Raw genomic sequence first — 19,852 nt, forward strand, 5'->3', positions numbered from 1 at the left:
CTCCCGTGTATGAGATGCACCTTAATTTTGGGGCCCAAAATTTGAAAAAAAGTGTATTACATAAAGTTATTGAACTCAAGTTCTATTCATAAATTTCATACAATTCCTCATCACTGTCAAAACTCCCATCTACTAGCTCAGGGGTCCCCAAACTTTTTACACAGGGGGCCAGTTCACTGTCCCTCAGACCATTGGAGGGCCGGACTAAAAAAAAAACTATGAACAAATCACTATGCACACTGTACATATCTTATTTTAAAGTAAAAAACCAAAATGGGGACGAATACAATATTTAAAATAAAGAACAAGTAAATTTAAATCAACAAACTGATCAGTATTTCAATGGAAACTATGCTCCTCTCACTGACCACCAATGAAAGAGGTGCCCTTTCCGGAAGTGTGGCGGGGGCTGGATAAATGGCCTCAGGGGGCTGCATGTGGCCCGTGGGCCGTAGTTTGGGGACCCCTGTACTAGCTTGTCCTTGTCTGTGTCTGATGACGAATCACTGTCTTCATATATTGCCTCGTCCTCAGTTTCATCTATGGCATTTGAAATGCCACAACCACCAGGGTGGTGTTCTTAAGTCTTTTGGGCATTCTTACGAACTTCTAAGTGTTTGGAAGTCCCAGCAATGAATTGCAGCCAGCTACTTTGATGGCAGAGTGGCCCTCCTCTTTCTGGGAGTCAACAAAGCTGCAAGCTTTGGGAGGTCTCTGATGGAGCAGTGAAGGAAGAAGGTAGCTCCCTGGCACCAAGTTCAGCCTGATGAGTGCTGGCTGATCACAGGTGACAGATGCACTTCCAGAGTGTGTTCTGATTTTTGATTAATCACTGGCGTGTTTATAAGTGGCAGCAACAGATAATACCTTTTTTTTTCTAAGTGAGAGGCTGGAGGCAGGGAGGCAGAGACAGATTCCTGCATGTGCCCTGACAGGGATCCATCTGGCAAGCCCCCTCCTGGGTGATGCTCTGCCCACGTGGGGCCACTGTTCTTGCTTGGCTACTGAGCTATTTAGCTATTTCAGTGCCTGAGGCAAGGCTGTGGAGCCATCCTCAGCGCCTGGGGCCTAATTGCTCGAACTATTCAAGGTATGGCTGCTGGAGGGGAGGAGAGAATAAGAGAGAGAGAGAGAAAAATAGAGAAGGGGAGGCTGAGGTTTGGAGAAGCAAATGGTTGCTTCTCCTCTGTGCCTTGACTGGGAATCAAACCCGGGACTTCCACATGCCGGGCCAACACTCTACTGCTGAGCTAACTGGCCAGGGCAACAAATAATATTTATGGTAGGTTTTGTTAGTAGTTATGACTCCTAGGGAAGGTATCTGCTAAGTGAGGCAGGTTTTAGTAGTTTCCATTATAGATTATAGTATTGGTAGAGGGGTAGATGCAGATTGGAACTTGGATTCATAGAGCTTGGCAAGAGGATTGAAGCCATTCACATTCCTTTTAGTAAGGTGAACTGGAAGTTTTGGGGAAGCTTGCTTATCAAAACAACTAGCTGGTATGTTCTGGCATACCACTTACGAAGTATAGAATTAGGGTGTAATGCTCAGGGAAGGAGGTCAAGACAAGGGAGACGCCTGTATTAGCTATTAGGTCACACTTTTATGACTAGAGTACATATGGTTTCCTGGATGGGATCGTGCTAGTAGTTGCAAAAGGGACCTTATGAAAGAGGCTAATGAAGTTATTATCATTTGTTGTAAGTTTATCAGGTAAGAAATAGCTGAGGCTTCCTAGTCTTTCTGCTGCTGTCACCCCATCACCTGAGCAAGATGCAGAAAGGTCATTTTTGCAATAGTGGCAGTTTTAACAAATCTAGTATAACTTTTTATAATTCCCTTTGTAATATGAGAGGTTCAGCATGAGTTCCACTAGAACAATATTCTATTCATGTTAATATTCAACAACATAGAGATTTTTTTTTGTATTTTTCTGAAGTTGGAAATGGGGAGGCAGTCAGACAGACTCCCGCATACGCCCAACTGGGATCCACCTGGCACGCCCACCAGGGGGCGATGCTCTGTTGCAACCAGGGCCATTCTAGCACCTGAGGCAGAAGCCATGGAGCCATCCTCAGCGCCCGGGCCAACTTTGCTCCAATGGAGCCTTGGCTGTGGAAAGGGAAGAGAGAGACAGAAAGGAAGGAGAGGGGGAGGGGTGGAGAAGCAGATGAGCGCTTCTCCTGTGTGCCCTGGCCAGGAATCGAACCCGGGACTCCTGCACGCCAGGCTGACGCTCTACCACAGCCAACCGGCCAGGGTGGGATTTGTTTTTGTAGTTTTTATTTTCTTTTTTAGAGAAAGAGGGGAAGGGGGAGAACTGAGAGGCATCAATTCCTAGTTGTGGCCCTTTAGTTGTTCATTGATTGTTCCTCATGTGCCTTGACCAGGGGCTCTAGCCGAGCCAGTGACCTTGGGCTTCAAGCCCACAACCTTTGGGTTTAAGCCAGCGACCATGACGTCATGTTGATGATCCCACACTCAATCTGGCGAGTCTGCGCTCTAGCTGGCAACCTCAGGGTTTTGAACCTGGGACCTCAGCATCTAAGGTCAATGCTTTATGCACTATGCCACCACAGGTCAGGCCTACCTTTTTGTGGTGGTTCTTTTTCTTTTTGATTTTTTAAAAAAATATTTTTCCAAAGTTAGAAGTGCGGAGGCAGTCAGACAGACTCCCTCATGCTGCCATATATTTTTCCTAGAATTGTCTTTTCCAAAGAACCCTGCCTTCTTGTGATGTGCTTGAAGGAAGACAGCTTCAGTTTTGTCATTTTTGTCTCCAGCAATGTTTCAGGCTTAATTTGCTCATCTTTCTGGTGGTCCAGGGTATTCGTAGAGCTCACTTTCTTTTCTTTTCTTTTTTTTTTAAATTGAGAGGAGGGAGGCAGAGACAGACTCCTGCATGCACCCCACTGGATCCACCTAGCAAGCCCACTAGAGGGGATGCTCTGCCTATCTGGGCTGTTACTCTCTGTTGCTCAGCAACCAAGCCATATATATATTTTTTTTTTTTTAAATTATTTTTTTTGTGGGTTTTTTTTAGCACCTGAGGTGAGGACTTGGAGCCATCCTCAGCTCCTGATGCCAACTTGCTCAAACCAATTGATCCATGGCTGTAAGGGGCTGGGGGGGGGGGGAGGGAGAGGTGGAGGGAGAAGCAGGTGGTCGCTTCTCTGTGCCTTAACCAAACCCAGGACATCCACATGCCAAGCCAGTGCTCTACCACTGAGCCTACCAGCCAGGGCCTGTAGAGCTCACTTTCAATACCACATTTCAAATGGATTACTTTTTTTTTAAGGTTTTATTTATTGATTTTAGAGAGAGGAGAGAGAGAGAGAGAGAGAGAGAGAAAGGCAGGGAGGAGGAGCTGGAAAAATTAGCTCATAGTTGCTTCTTGAGTGTGCCTTGCTCGGGCAAGCTAGGGGTTTCGAACTGGCGACCTCAGTGTTCCAAGTCCACGCTTTATCCAGTGTGCCACCACAGGTCATGCCTGATTAGCCTTCTTCATATCTGTACGTAGTAGTTGCAAATACAAGGGTGTGGATGATCTTAGCCTTGGTCTCTAATAACACATCTTTGCTCCTGGTGATCTTTCCTAATTCTTTCATTCTTGCCCTTCTGAGTCTCTGCCTTCTTTTGATTTCTTGGCTGTCGTCTTCATCTGAATTGACTGAACCGCCTGACCTGTGATGGCACAGTGGGTAAAGCACTGACCTGGAACACAGGTCTCCGGTTCAAAATTCTGGACTTGCCTGGTCAAGGCGCATATGGGAATTGATGCTTCCTGCTCCTTCCCTTTTCTCTCTCTCTCACTGAAAATTAAAAAAAAAAAAGAAGAAGAATTGTTAAAAAGCAAACATTTTTAACAATTTCAATGTCTTTTTTTTTTAGTGGAAGAATTAATTAGAAGCAGTGGGACAGGCAGAGCAGCCACATTTTTAGTGTCTGTGCTGTGTATTTACTACCCCTTCAATTAATAAAGGTAGTAAAACTAGTGCTATTAAAGGAATGGGAAACAATACCACTACTAAATTGTCTTTGATACAGTCTCTTTGGGATTGATTCTGCTTTTCCTTTTTGGATCCTAGAGATTTTCTAACCTATTCTGATCACTTCTTTCCACCTGCGTTTGCACTGTGGCTTTGGCCTTTTCAGTTCTGTTATGAACATTGAGTGAAGCAACATTTTTGCGTAGCACTAGAGTGATATAGGGAATGGAATAATTCTAAATAAATTTGATGTTTCAGTTTGTATTGAATTTATAGGTCTGCATGTGTTCTAGCCTACTTCACCAATCCTCAAGTGACCATGTAGCTTCTGTGTGTTTAGGTGGGCTTAGAGTTAATTATTGATGAATATAGTGAAACAAATGAATGAAAACATTTTAACAAAAATAGGTAAATCATAAAATTTAAACAGTTCCAATTTTATAATAAATGGCTGCTTTGTTCTTCGTCAGGATGTAAGTGAAGTACAGTGGATCATTATTTTTGTGTGAAGACTCTGGGAGGGCCCAGGTCGGGTAACAGTTGGTTCGAATGTCGTCCTGATCTGCCAAGGTTGTAGATTTGATCCTGGTCAGGGAACATACAAGAATTAATAAATAAGAGGAACAACAAATTGATGTTTCTTTTTCCCTCTCCTTCTACCTCTCCCCCCCTCCTTCTTTCTCCTTCTCTCCCCTTCTCCCCCTTCCCACCTCTCTCTAAAATCAATCAATCAATAAAAAAAAGAGCCGGACCAGGTGGTGGCGCAGTGTTTAGAGCATTGGACTAGAATGCCGAGGACCCAGGTTTGACACTCCCGGGTCGCAGCTTGAGCGCGGGCTCATCTGGTTTGAGCAAAAGCCCACCAGCTTGAACCCAAGCTCGCTGGCTCGAGCAAGAGGTTACTCGGTCTGCTGAAGGCCCATGGTCAAGGCACATATGAGAAAGCAATCAATGAACAACTAAGGTGTCGCAATGTGCAATGAAAAACTGATTGATGCTTCTCATCTCTCCGTTCCTGTCTGTTCCTATCTATCCGTCTCTCTGACTCTCTCTCTGTCTCTGTAAAAAAAAACCCCACACAAAAACAAAAAGAAAAACCTGGAGGCACATCTGCATTTTAGGAGAGCCTATTCTGATGGATTGTCTTGAACATTTTGTTTTCTCTTCAGGAGAATATATGTGGTAATCATTTAAAACTCAGTGCAACTGATTTAGAGTTTATAGTAGGCATTTTAATTTTAGCAAATTAAATGTAGTTTGAATCCCAACAAAGCCATATTAAATCCCAGGCTCTCATTGCCAGAGGTTGGAAGAAAACTTAAAAGTTGTAGTCACTCATTTATACTGTGGCTGAAATCCAGAGAGTGTCTCCTTCAATCACTGTTAATTTTAATGAGAAGTAAAAAAAAATGAGATCATTCTGTTAAGAACAATGAAACAAAGCTTAATTTTTATGAAAAAACAAAAATGTTTTATATACTTCTATAGTAGGTAAAATTTTTAGCACTATTTCCATTGTGTTAATGTTTTTGATAACAGATTTTAGAAAAATCCTTTTAGTTAAAGTGTAGATACAGAGAAACCTCACTTTTTTGTGGGTAATATTTATTTCTAAAGACTTGAAAATATCTACATACCACCAAGTTTACCCATTTAAAGTGTATAATTAAATGGTATATTTGTAGGGCTGTACAACTATCATTGTACAGTCTAATTTTAGAACAGCTTCGTTAACCCAGAAAGAAGTCTCCTACCATAGCAGTGACTTCCCATTCCCTAGCCCCCATCCCCTCCACCCGCATACTAATCCCTGTTGTTTCTGTTGGGACATTTCATGTAAATACAATACAACATGTGGTCTTTCCTGACTAGTTTCTTTCACTTAGCAAGAGAAACCTCGCATTTTTAAAAACATTTTACATTGAGTAAAGCATCATTTTTGCATAGCACTAGAGTGTTACAGGGAATGGATTAATTCTAAATAAATTTGATGTTTCAGTTTGTATTGAATTTATAGGTCTGCAGAATGTTCCCAAGCAGTTGCATGGGCTGTATTCCAGTCTTTTGTCATTGAGTTTTCCACTATTGCAGCAAAGAAACTGTTGCCTATTACTGGTTTGTGTAGGGGGCTGGTCCCACCCGGCATGGTTAGGGGCCTTTTGCACGTCTAGTGACCTCCAGGTCCTTGGCTTGCCCTGGAAAGATTTCAGGGATAAATTGGAGTGAGAATAAAGCAACTTTTATTCAGGCAGAGAAAAAGAAAGAGGGTAGGCGGCGGGAACCACTGTGAAAAGAAGCAGAAAGTATCTGTCCAAGTGGATGCGGGCCAACCTGAGAGCTGAGTGCGTAGTGAGTCCTTAGGAGTTGATGTGTTTCCAAGGATGGAGTAGTTGTTTGCAAGCTTTGTGGTGCCAAATTCTGATTCTGCCTTCTGGTAGGGTGGGGGCGAGGGGCTTGTTATTACCACCACAGGGTTTCCTGCTATTAACTGTTTGTCTTTGATCTTTTTTTTTTTTTTTATAAATAAATTTTTATTTTAATGGGATGACATCAATAAATCAGGGTACATATATTCAAAGAAAACATTTCCAGGTTATCTTGTCATTTAGTTCTGTTGCATACCCATCACCCAGAGAGAGATCGTCCTCCGTCACCCTCTATCCAGTTTTCTTTGTACCCCTCCCCCTCCCCTTCCCCCTCTCCCCCCTTCCCTCCCCCCACCCCCTGTAACCACCACACTCTTGTCCATGTCTCTTAGTCTCGCTTTTATGTCCCACCAATGTATGGACTCCTGCAGTTCTTGTTTTTTTCTGATTCGCTTATTTCACCCCGCACAATGCTACCAAGGTTCCACCATTCTGCTGTAAGTGATCCGATGTCATCGTTTCTTCTAGCTGAATAGTATACCATGGTGTATATGTGCCCCACCTTCTTTATCCAGTCTTCTATTTTTTTTACAGTGATTAAAAGCCTTTAAGCAAACTCTTGGCCAATACAGCAAGAATCCATAAAAGAGTAGTGTCCTTAACATGTTCACCAAGTCCAAATTGGCCCCATCACCATGCCAAATTCCTGAAAAATGCAACCCAACCACAGTTCAGTCTGTTAGGAGCTGTCACAGGGAGCAGAAGTTCAGGAAAAGTCCACACAGGAAAAGTCCGCATGGCACTGGAATTGTTGTCACCATTCTATACTTTGCAGCTCATGTCCAAGTCCCAATGACCGCTGCTTCTAGCTGGTAATGATTCAGGTAGACTGGAAAAGCCATCTGCAGCATGTGTGGATATGGAGCTTCTGTTTTCCTCTGCCTGGAAAGTTGAGACCAGGTTGCTTTTCCCTGGAGCTCTGCGACTGTGGCATGGTAAAGAGAACCTTGGGATACACTAAGCTGGGTGGCAAAGGTAAATTCATAATACAAGTTGGCAAAAGGGGGAAAGAGAGCTCTAAATTAGGAGTAGATCCCAGCCTGAAATATGAGTGGGACGTTGAGGTAGGAGGAATAAAGAAAACACTATATATTAAGCAAAGCAGCAGAAAATAAGACTATCAACACCCACAACAGAGATCTTTGAGGGAAGAATAAAAAACCTGACTATTCAGGTAAGACATAGTTAAGTGGCCCTTGTGCAAGTGAGATCAGTTTACCTGCTTCTTGGAAGAAATACCCTAGGCTCGTCCATAGTGTCATAGATGGGGCCAACGGCCCTGGGCACCTTCAGCCTTCAGTGGCAAAACCCAGCTTTCTGGGCAAGGTTAGGTCATAGGTGGCTGGAGCAGGGCTGGAAGAGACTGAACCCTCCCTTAGAGGAGTGAGGGGGAAGCCTACCTTCCAGTGTCCCTGTTTCCTCCCAGCAGAGGCATGTAAGCCTGGCAGGCTTTAGCTCAATGACCTTCCTTTCCACTATTGAAGCAGGACCCAGATGGCATCCTATGAGACCCCTTTGGGGCGTTGGAGCCTTTAAGGGTGTATCCTAAAAGCTGGTAGTTCCCCTGATCTCTATTGGGCTTTTTCTGCCTCTAGGTATCTTAAAAGCCATGCTCAGAAGATCTCGCTGAGAGGTTTGAGGATCCACATCCGCCTATATAAATCTTTTCCATATATCTGGAGCTATTTGGAAAAATTGTCTTGGATCTTGCCCAGAGGTGGGGGCTTTGGTGAGCAGACTTGGGCTCCTACTTCCTCACCCACTCGACTTGGCTGGGTCTTTCCTTAACTTTCTTTCTATCCTTCCTCACTGGGTACAAAGTAACAGAAACCTAGAAATATCAGGATAACTGCCTGTGATAGGGGAGATATACATTGTCAATGAAAGAAATGTCCAAACCTGTAAGAACTTTTTTATGAGTTTATTTGAGCCAAATTGACAAGTGCCAGGAAGTAAAATCTCAACAGATTGAGAAAATGCTCTGGAAAATGGCAGTTTTGCCACTTATTCTATACATCAGAATGAAAGGAAGACTAAGGGGGTTAACATGAAATCCATTGGTGAGAGGTTTGGGAGGCAGGGATAGGATAGTTAACTGTTAACACAATAGTAGTAACTGTGTCTCTGCTCTGGTGGGTGTTTGTGCTTTGTGGGTTGGTGGGGTTGGAAATTACTTGGATAATCCAAAGGTTTGTTATCAGGTATGTTATCATAGATGCAAAACAAGACAGCAGATTGGCTAACTTAAGGTAAAGCTTGACTTTTGTTGGGGAAAATACTGGTCTAGGACTTGATTATCTGCCACGAACTGCTTTTGTTAGAAAGTTTTCATTTGAGACTAGGTGTGGGGTTATTTTAGGTCTCTGAGTTTGTAAGGCCTGCTGTGTAGGCCTCCCCGGAGCTTGTCAGGTTTAGTGTGTGGCCCCTTTTTGTCTACAATGTAGACCACATTTAGTGGGCAAATATAGTGCCAAGCCAGCCATTTTGAATTTCCCTCATTTTACAAACAGATTTTTGTTAGTGGATGTTCTTTACTCAGCCTTCATTTCTTCAGGGAATGTTGTATGTATTGTGGCTGCATGAAAATGCAGTTGGTGCCTTTGTGGGAGGTAGAACTAGAGGCTACTTGGCCTTTCTGTGTATCCTGGGCAAAGATTCTATCTTCAGTTTTGGCCTGCCTTCCCAGGAATGCAGTGTGTGGCTGAATCAGAAAAATGTTTATCTCTACAGAATAATGTAGTAGTCTTTTAACATGTTCGGTGGCAATACAATCTCAGCTTAATTAATTTAAAATATTTTAATAAAATACTTAAAATATGATTCTAAGTGGCACATTACTTCAGCAGGCATCTAATTTAACCTCCCCTACAGTACAGTAATTTCTCTGCCATAATCTTTGAAATGACGTCCGTTAAGCCTTACTTGAGTACTTTCAGTGTGACAAGGAGCTGGCACTTTTGAGAGGCAGCCCTTTCCACTGTTCTAATTATTAGGAAGCTCTTGTGTAAATTCCACTGGAATCTGCTTCTTTCACTTCTCCCTGATTTTAGTTTTGCCATCTAGAACAAAGTTAAGCATAATCTGTTCTCCCTAAAATTATGACCTCCAAACTAAAGATCTTCCCTGACTCCTTTAGTTATTTGCATAATGCTCTGGTCCTTGCAGTATTGGTTGTCTTTTAATTTTTCTTTTTTAAATGAGGGTGGGACAGACAGACAGGAAGGGAGAGAGATGAGAAGCCATCAACTCATTGCTGTGACACCTTAGTTGTTCATTGATTGCTTTCTCATATGTGCCTTAACTGGGGGCGGGGATCCAGCTGAGCCAGTGACCCGTTGCTCAAGCCAGCCCAACCTGACCTTTGGACTCAAGCCAGTGACCATGGGGTTATGTCTATGATCCCACGCTCAAGCCGGTGACCCCGGGGATTTGAATCTGGGTCCTCAGCGTCCCAGGTTGATGATCCATGCATAATGCCACTGCTTGGTCAGGCTTGGTTGTCTTTCTAGATACCTTTTAGCTGCTCCTTATTAGATGTTCATGATGGTTGCTAGTAAACAAAATAGAGCATGATTATGTAAAGTGGCTTGATAGAGGCTAGGGGCAATGTCGAATCCTGTCGCAGCCTGCTTATTCCTGTGCAGTGTAACAGGAATATTGCATAGTTTGACTATAATTTTTCTAGGTACTCCATCTCACTATTAAATCATAAAGAGTTTATGGTCAAATAAAACTTTAAATTTCTTGCAACACTCAGTAGATTGCTGCCTTGAGTGTTATGACTTTAAGCTTCTTTTGCTTTTGGACTTTTCTATTTAGAAACAAATATTAAACAAACTGTGTATTTTGATATCTTCCAGATGAAGTAAAGAAGATCCTAGACCAGTTTTACAAGAGGAAGGAAATTCAGAAACTGGGTGCTGATTATGGACTCGATGGTAATGCTAATAACTTTCCATTAGGGACATTTTATTACTTTTTAGATTGTAGCTTTGTCAGTATTTGTAGTCCTAGTGGACATAGTTGTGATCTGGAGGACGTCCATGACCTTGGCTTTTGTCTGAGCAGGAGATTGGCCAGGTAGACCTGGTGATCCAGACATATAGCCAAGGAGCTGTGTGTTAGCTTTCCTTTATGTTGTGCTACTTTAGCCCAGATCTGATCAACCAAAAAAACCCCAAAACTCTGATTAATTAGGTGTGATGTGTATATGTGCTGTTTAAGTGAGAAGTGAAATGAAAACTAAGCACTACCTGTTTTGACTTTGTATTCCCTGCAGCTCGTCTCTTCCACCAAGCTTTCATCAGCTTTCGAAATTACATCATGCAGTCTCACTCCCTGGACGTGGACATTCACATTATTTTGAATGATATTTGCTTTAGTGCAGGCAAGTGTTTATAGAGATTTTTAAAAATCCTGTTGAACAAACTCTATTTCCTTTCTTTCCTTAGGCCTTGTTTAGAATAGGTTTTGTTAACATTTTCTATAAATAAGTCAGTGCTTGCATAGAAAGGAGGCTGTCTGGGTGCTTTTGCTTTTAAATGGGTCCTTGATCTAGTTACTAAGTCATCCATATGTCTCAGACTGGAGGTCGATTTGATCTCTCACCATCTGCCCTTCACTGTGAGTTAATATAGAGCGCAGTGAAGTGAACTCTCAGACAAGACAGAATTGATGCGTGCAGCCCATTCCCTTTGTTTCTGCCACTGACTTCTTCATCCCTCATAGCTAGACAGCTCTTGCCATAAAAGAGAAAAAGTAAGAACATCATCATTTTGTTCCCATAGGCAGCTTGGTTTTGGTTATATATTCTAAATGTATATGATTATTAGACCTTAACCTTGACCTGTACCAGGCACTGAGTGAGAACCTGGAGACAGAGTGGAGTGGGCCCCGACCCACCCTCAGAGCCACTGAGCAGTGGAGACTTCTTGCTGAGAAGTCAGTTCACTGTCACGCTTTGTCTCGCAGTGGTCTCTGTAGTTTAAAAATGATTGCACCTGCATTGCTCTTCAAGAACCACAGGCCTTCTCTCTAATGTATTTTTCCAGATTTTTAAATTTTAATTTAACTTTCAACAATGCTGACCGTTACCTGCTTATATTGGAAGAATAGAACAGGGTGGGTGGCAGCAAGTTTTCTGTTTTCCTAGAAAAGATCAATGAAATTGGGAGGAACATGTAAGACAAAGCAGGATCTCAGAAAAGGGTAGTGTCTTGCTCCAGGGCTTTTCTTTTCATCCTGGCATGTCCCCCAACTTAGCCACTAAGAAGAAAGGTCTCACTAAGTGTAGTTATGGATGACATGTGTTTGCACCTGTTAATGCATTTTTTTTTTATTTTCCAGCTCATGTGGATGATTTATTTCCATTTTTCTTGAGACATGCAAAACAAATATTTCCTATGTTGGAATGTAAAGATGATCTACGTAAAATCAGTGACTTAAGGCTACCACCTAATTGGTTAGTTTCTTCATTTATGTATTGGAAATTTTCAGTTTCTAATCTTGGGAGATTAGTAATTATTATTATTTTTTATTGTATGCTGGATGATAAATCATAAGGAGTCTAGATTGTGTCGTTTTTCCTAGAAAAAGCAGCAGTGAATCAGGCAGGCAGGTAGCTGGTGTCTCCCCTCTGCCCTGATCCAGCTCTGGTTTAGGTTTATACTGAGATCTAGAGTGGACCTTACTTTTTCCAGCTGAATGCTCGGCGTGTTAATGAGCTCTCACAGCCATCGTGGCTACAGCTCCAACATCCAGCACTTTGCCACCTCTTTGAGAATTTTTTCCAAACCCTTAGCAAGCTCTTCTCTGCTGGGCCCTGCACATGTTCCACCCAGCCCTCGGCCCAGGGCCATGGGAACTCCCACACAGACTTTAAAGCTCCCCCTCTGCTCTACCCTTTCTTTTCTTCTGTACTCAGTCCTTTACATTTCAGCTGCTTCAGCACCTCTCAGTGTGGTCTCTGCTGCTCAGCTTGGTGGGACTACTATATTTTGCTTGACTTTTACCTCCCTATTCCCTGGGCTGCAGTGAGGTTCATCTCAAGTGTTTCCTTCTTCCAGGGTCTGTAGTCCTGCACTACCTGTTGCTCATGTCTCCAAGCAGCTGCTACATATATTTTGTCCAGTTTTGTGTTTGTTTTTGGTGGGAGGGCAAGTCCACTGCCACTCGTCATGGCCAGAAGCGGAAGACTCAGTCATTTTACATTGTATATGTTGAAATTCAGAGCCTGGGAAGATTTGCTTATAAGTTTATGGGTTTAGAGCTGTGAAAGTGATGTGAACATATCTATGAAGTAGTTTAAACTTATTTTAATTCACTAATATGAATTTGGATTTTTCTGTTTCTTGTTTAATAAATGTCATTCTTGTCATTATAATAGTGTGGAAATGAAACTCATCATTTAATTAAGTTTTAAAAAATTTTTTTATTTATTGCTTTTAGAGAGAGAGGAAGGGAGAGAGAGCTTCATTTGTTATTCCACTTATATTTATGGATTCATTGGTTGATTCTTGTATGTGCATTGACTGGGGATCAAACCCACAACCTTGGCATACTGGGATGACACTTTAAGCAGTTGAGCTACTGGCCAGTGCTTAAGTTTTTTTAAAGGTGTTATCTTAAGAATATTAAGAGGATATTTCCTTGAGATTTTTTTTCTGTTGAGAACTTTGCCAAGATAGATTTTGAAATTAATGAGATCAAACTGTTTACCTACTCATCTTTTAGGTATCCAGAAGCCAGAGCCATACAGCGGAAGATAGTATTCCATTCAGGCCCCACAAACAGTGGAAAGACTTATCATGCCATCCAGAAATACTTGTCAGCAAAATCTGGAGTGTACTGTGGACCTTTAAAATTACTGGCACATGAGATCTTCGAAAAGAGTAATGCTGCTGTCAGTGTATTACCAAATATTTGCTGCTTTTCCTATAAATTTTGTGTGTGGGGGGTGATAAGAATGAAGATGAGAAGGTGGAGTGCATATGTCATACGCTGTGTGTTAACAAAAATTGCCTTATTTCATTGCACCTAGGAAGCTATCAGTTGTAAGATGTACCATTATTTTATGTACAACTGAGAAAGAAAAAGTATTACTAATTGAACTCTGACATACCAGTCAATTGTTAACGTATATCCTGATTTCAGAGATACTAAAATGTGAAAAAAAAGTGTTTGAATAAATGAAATATAATGTCACAGAAAATTTCATGTATAGATACAGATAACCTGAACCTACTACCCAGGTCCTGTCAGATTCTAACATTTTTCTATACTTGTTTTATTTACTTTAAAAAACATTATTTATTGATTTAAGAGAGAGGGAGGGAGAAAGAAACATCAATTTGTTTTTCCATTTATTTATGCATTTATTGGTTGATTCTTGTATGTGCCCTGACCAGGGGATCCAGTTTGCAACCTTGGCATATCTGGATAGTGCTCTAAACAACTGGGCTGCTGGGCCAGAGCTTACTTACTTTTTTAAGAAATAAAATATTGGCCCTGGCTGGTTGGCTCAGTGGTAGAGCGTTGGCCTGGCGTGCAGAAGTCCCGGGTTCGATTCCCGGCCAGGGCACACAGGAGAGGTGCCCATCTGCTTCTCCACTCCTCCCCCTCTCCTTCCTCTCTGTCTCTCTCTTCCCCTCCCTCAGCCAAGGCTCCACTGGAGCAAAGTTTGCCCGGGCGCTGAGGATGGCTCTGATGCCTCAGGTGCTCGAGTGGCTCTGGTCGCAACAGAGCAACACCCCAGATGGGCAGAGGATCGCCCCCTGGTGGGCGTGCTGGGTGGATCCCGGTCGGGCGCATGTGGGAGTCTGTCTGACTGCCTCCCTGTTTCCAACTTCGGAAAAATACAAAAAGAAATAAATAAATAAAATATTAATGTAGTTGAAACTCTGAAACCCTCTTTTGCTTCCTCAGAGTTAGCCACTACTCTGTTATGATATTTAGTTTACCTTTTTTTAGATTAGACTTCTGATGCTATCAAATAGAGCTAATAATAAAGACTAAAGCTACCTTTCCAAACCTGAAAAGGACTGAATATCCTGAGTTCTGAGGCATCGTTTTACTAACGGGGTCAAACTTTGATTTGTTTTATTATGACTATAATGTGAGATAAACCAGTTATGTAATTTATGTACTTTTCCTACATAATTGCCTCTTTATCCATAAATACAGAACAAAGACTTTCTTTTACATATCACAGGATATTTATATAAAGCAGGACATTTAGTATTGATAGATCACTATTATTTAATCCATAGTCTATATTCAAATTTTGTCATTTGTCCAGTAACGATAACAACACTCCCACCTTACCCCGTCCCCACTGCCCCCACCCCAGATTCCGTCCAGAGTCTCACACTGTATTTCATTGTCATGTTTCTAGTTTCTGTTAATCTGAGACAATTTCTTTTCCTTTGTCTTTCATAACCTTTGCATTTTGGAAGACTACTGTAGGTCAGGTGTGTTATAAACTGTCACTCAGTTTGATATGTTTGATGTTTCCTCATGGTTAGTTTCAGGCCACTGGGAGACCAGCTGTCCCGGTTTGCCTGAAGTTTCTCAGATTTAGCACCAAAAGCCCTTCATCTTTGGGAGCCCCTCAGTCTGGGCAAACCAGGTGGTTGATCCTCAGATACACCATGGCATTGATACTGGTCTTTCTCAAAGAATTATATTAGGAAGACTACATGCTTTTTTTTTTTTTTTTTTTAAGTTTTCCATTGATTTGAGAGAGAGAAAAAAGAAGGGAGGGGGAAGAGAGAGAAAGAGAAGCATTAACTTGCTGTTCCATGTGGTGGTTCTATTTTGATTAGGTGCTCTAAGTGGGGATCAAATTGCAACTTCAGTGCACTAGGATGACACTTGATTCACTCAGCCACCCAGCCAGGGCCAGGAATACTGTACATTCTTAAATTTTATTTATAATATTCTTGAATATGGAAATACTTTATGTTCATTTTATTCTAATAAACTGAAATAGTATGGAAACCTACAAAGTTTAAAAGTGAAACTTATATTTCTCATGCTTTTGTTACTTGAGAATTTAGCTGCCTTGAGATGTTTCCAAGTTTACATAGGTATGTAAGAGAGTAGCTTTTATTTTTTATGAAAAAAATTTTTTTTAAAAGATTGGCAATATTTTGTTTCAGCTGTTTGACAAATAAATTTGATGGTAGTGGAGAGAATACGCTATTAAACAATCAAAACTTCTTTTTGCTATTGTTTTCAAGGAGAAAATAACTCCAAGTTTCTTTTTGTCATCCTAGGATGTGCCGTGTGACTTAGTAACAGGTGAAGAGCGTGTGACAGTAGATCCCAATGGGAAGCAGGCTGCCCATGTTGCTTGTACTGTTGAGATGTGCAGTGTTACAACTCCTTGTAAGTGTACACCATTTTTAAAAACTTAGTATTCTTACTTTAAAATACTGATGAACATATGAAATATTTTTTTATTGTGAAAAAATTTTAAATTGAAACAAAGAAGAGAATAGTACAACAAATACGCAGTGTCTACTATCACTAATAAATGCCCAAAACTTTCTGTGATGAGTGCTTTTGAATATTCTTTTCCTTTTTTTTTCTTAACTAAAATTTTAACAGGTATGAAGTTACCTTTGTGCCAATATCAGTTCAGTCCTTCCCCTTCTTATTTTTCCCCCAATATTATTTTGTATTAGTTTCAGATGTACATATAGTGGTTAGACCAATGATTTTCATCCTTTTTACACTTGGGGACTGGTGAAAATAGAATCATTTCGGCATCACTAGGCAGAAATCACCCTGAGCAAATTTGACTAAGATCATTGGGTCTGTAATCTTCATACAACATCAGGGTAGGTAACTCTTTCATGGACCGGCATGAAATTTCTGGTGGACCAGTCTACACACTGGTGGTTGAAAAACACAGAGATATATAATCACATACTTTACAGTGTTCCCCCTGATATTCCAGTACCTACCGGGCACCATACATATTTATCTCAGTGTTAATTGACTGTATTACTTGTGCTGTACTTTGCGTCCTGACTGTTTCATAAGTACCAATCTGTACTTCTCAATCCCGTCACCTTTTTCACCCAGTACCCAGTCCCCCTCCTCTCTGCCAGTCATAAATCTGTTCCCTGTGTCGATGAATCTATGTTCTGTTTTATTTGTTTATATTCTTTAGATTCAACATATGAGTGAAATCACATGGTACTTGTCTTTCTCTGACTGACTTATTTCACTTAGCATAATACCCTCTAGGTCCATCTATGCTGTCACAAATGGTAAGATTTAACTTTTCTATAGCCATTTATTATTCATATTTTTTATCTTTTTAAAACAAATTTTAAATGTATTTATTGATTTTAGAGAAAGAGAAATAGAGTAGAGGATATCAGTTTATTGTTCCATTTATTTACGTGTTCATTGGTTGTTTCTTTTATTTGCCCTGACTTAGTTTTGAACCCTCAACCTTGGCATATTGGGACAATGATCTCACCAACTGAGCTAACCTGCCAGGGCCCTGCCTCTTTTATATACTGATATATATTACCAATCAATACTATAGATTGTGTGTCTTAAAACATTTATGTGGTTATCATAGTGTATTATAGTTCCACATTTGCTTTTTATTGTATACGTTTTCAGATCTAGACTTGTTTTTTATGTATATACAATTACATATTATAAAATACATATCAAGTTTATTCATTAAACTGTTACATAGTATTCTTTTTTTTTTTTTGCATTTTTCCGAAGCTGGAAACTGGGAGGTAGTTAGACAGACTCCCACATGCACCCGACCAGGATCCACCCAGCATGCCCACCAGGGGGCGATGCTCTGCCCATCTGGGGCATCGCTCTGTTGCATCCAGAGCCATCCTAGTGCCTGAGGCAGAGGCCACAGAGCCAGCCTCAGCGCCTGGGCCATCTTTGCTCCAGTGGAGCCTTGGCTGCGGGAGGGGAAGAGAGAGACAGAGAGGAAGGAGAGGGGTAGGGGTGGAGAAGCAGATGGGCTCTTCTCCTGTGTGTCCTGGCCGGGAATCGAACCCGGGACTCCTGCACGCCAGGCTGACGCTCTACCACTGAGCCAACTAGCCAGGGCCACATAGTTCTATTTTATGATGAAACTTATACATTCCTACATTAAAGGATATTGAAGTTGTTTAAAGTTTTTCACTATTAAATGTAGCACTGCAGTAAACTAAGTTGTTTTAAAAGTATTTAAAATGAAAATTAACTTTTTCTTATTACATATAAGCAATTATATCTTCTTATAGAAGACATAAAATTAAATACAAAGAAAAGAAAAAAGTACATCATCTCCCAATCCCACCCATTCAGAATGAACAAATGTTAACCTTGTGGTGTATAATTTTCAGATTTTTTTATGTGTTTTTTTGTATTGTATATCCATGTACTTATATGTGCACTGTGGGTAGGTGTAGTAAATAAAATAGGAGTTGTATATTATGTACTATTATGCCTTAGAGCTCATTATGTCCTATTTATTTATTTATGTATTTATTATTAAGTGAGAGGTAGAGAGGCAGAGAGGTAGACTCCCGTATGTCCCCTGACCGGAATCGCTGTTCCATTGCTTGACAACTGAGCTATTTTAGTGCTTGAGACCAGGCTATGGAGCCATCCTCAGGGCCCAGGGCCAACTTGCTCAAATCATTAGAGCCATGGCTGGTTAATGATCCGATGTCATCATTTCTTATGGCTGAGTAGTATTCCATAGTATATATGTACCAAAGCTTTTTAATCCCCTCGTCCGCTGATGGACACTTGGGCTGTTTCCAGATCTTCGCTATTGTGAACAATACTGCCATAAACATGGGGGTGCATTTCTTCTTTTCAAACAGTGCTATGGTGTTCTTGGGGTATATTCCTAAAAGTGGTATAGCTGGGTCAAAAGGCAGTTCGATTTTTAACTTTTTGAAGAATCTCCATACTGTTTTCCACAGAGGCTGCACCAGTGTGCATTCCCACCAGCAGTGCAGGAGGGTTCCTTTTCTCCACATCCTCCCCAGCACTTATTCTGTGTTGTTTTGTTGATGAGCACCATTCTGCCTGGTGTGAGGTGATATCTCATTGTGGGTTTTAATTTGCATTTCTTTAGTGATTAGTGATGTTAAGCATTTTTTCATATGCCTATTGGCCATCAGTATGTCCTCTTTGGAGAAGTGTCTATTCATTTCTTTCGCCCATTTTTTGATTGGATTGTTTGTCTTCCTGGTATTGAGTTTTACAAGTTCTTTATAAATTTTGGTTATTAACCCCTTATCAGACGTATTGTCAAATATATTCTCCCATTGTGTAGTTTTACAAGTTCTTTATAAATTTTGGTTATTAACCCCTTATCAGTCGTATTGTTAAATATATTCTCCAATTGTGTAGTTTGTCTTTTTATTTTGTTCTTATTGTCTTTAGCTGTGCAGAAGCTTTTTAGTTTGATATAGTCCCATTTGTTTATCCTGTCTTTTATTTCACTTGCCCGTAGAGATAAATTGGCAAATAGATTGCTGCAAGAGATGTCAGAGAGCTTACTGCCTATGTTTTCTTCTAACATGCTTATGGTTTTATGGCTTACATTTAAGTCTTTTATCCATTTTGAGTTTATTTTTGTGAATGGTGTAAGTTGGTGGTCTAGTTTCATTTTTTGCAGGTAGCTGTCCAATTTTCTCAACACCATTTGTTGAAGAGGCTATCTTTACTCCAATGTATGCTCTTACCTCCTTTGTCAAGTATCAGTTGTCCACAAAAGTGTGAGTTTTTTCTGGGTTCTCAGTTCTGTTCCATTGATGTATATGCCTGTTCTTATGCCAGTACCAGGCTGTTTTGAGTACAATGGCCTTGTAGTATAACTTGATATCCGGAAGTGTGATACCTCCCACTTTATTCTCTTTTTTTTTAACATTTTTTTAAAAAATATTTATTTATTACAGAGACAGAGAGTGAGTCAGAAAGAGGGATAGACAGGGACAGACAGACAGGAACGGAGAGAGATGAGAAGCATCAATCATTAGTTTTTCATTGTGCGTTGCAACACCTTAGTTGTTCATTGATTGCTTTCTCATATGTGCCTTGACCGAGGGCCTTCAGCAGACCGAGTAAACCCTTGCTGGAGCCAGCGACCTTGGGTTCAAGCTGGTGGGCTTTTCCTCAAACCAGATGAGCCCGCACTCAAGCTGGTGACCTCGGGGTCTCGAACCCGGGTCCTCTGCATCCCAGTCCGACGCTATATCCACTGCGCCACCACCTGGTCAGGCTACCTCCCACTTTATTCTTCCTTTTCAAGATTGCTGAGGCTATTTGTGTTCTCTTTTGGTTTCATATAAATTTTTGGAATATGTGTTCTATATCTTTGAAGTAAGTCATTGATATTTTAATCGGTATTGCATTGAATTTATAAATTGCTTTGGGTACTATAGACATTT

At 41.0% G+C, this 19,852-nt stretch overlaps 1 protein-coding gene across 3 annotated transcripts in view; it reads left to right on the plus strand.

Annotated features, from left to right (window-relative positions):
* Positions 1 to 19,852, plus strand: part of SUPV3L1 (Suv3 like RNA helicase) — a 42,321-nt gene that overhangs the window by 3,813 nt on the left and 18,656 nt on the right. The window contains exons 2-6 of one of the 3 annotated variants that reach the window (XM_066348157.1): positions 10,277 to 10,354; positions 10,696 to 10,803; positions 11,763 to 11,877; positions 13,149 to 13,317; positions 15,692 to 15,803. In XM_066348157.1, coding sequence (XP_066204254.1) covers positions 10,277 to 10,354; positions 10,696 to 10,803; positions 11,763 to 11,877; positions 13,149 to 13,317; positions 15,692 to 15,803 — 582 coding nt within the window. Of the gene's footprint in view, positions 1 to 10,276; positions 10,355 to 10,695; positions 10,804 to 11,762; positions 11,878 to 13,148; positions 13,318 to 15,691; positions 15,804 to 19,852 lie in introns of those variants that run through there. The other 2 variants (XM_066348158.1, XM_066348159.1) reach the window with 2 other exon arrangements.

The sequence above is a fragment of the Saccopteryx leptura genome, chromosome 9 (genome assembly GCF_036850995.1).
Source record: "Saccopteryx leptura isolate mSacLep1 chromosome 9, mSacLep1_pri_phased_curated, whole genome shotgun sequence".
Taxonomy (NCBI): Eukaryota; Metazoa; Chordata; class Mammalia; order Chiroptera; family Emballonuridae; genus Saccopteryx; species Saccopteryx leptura.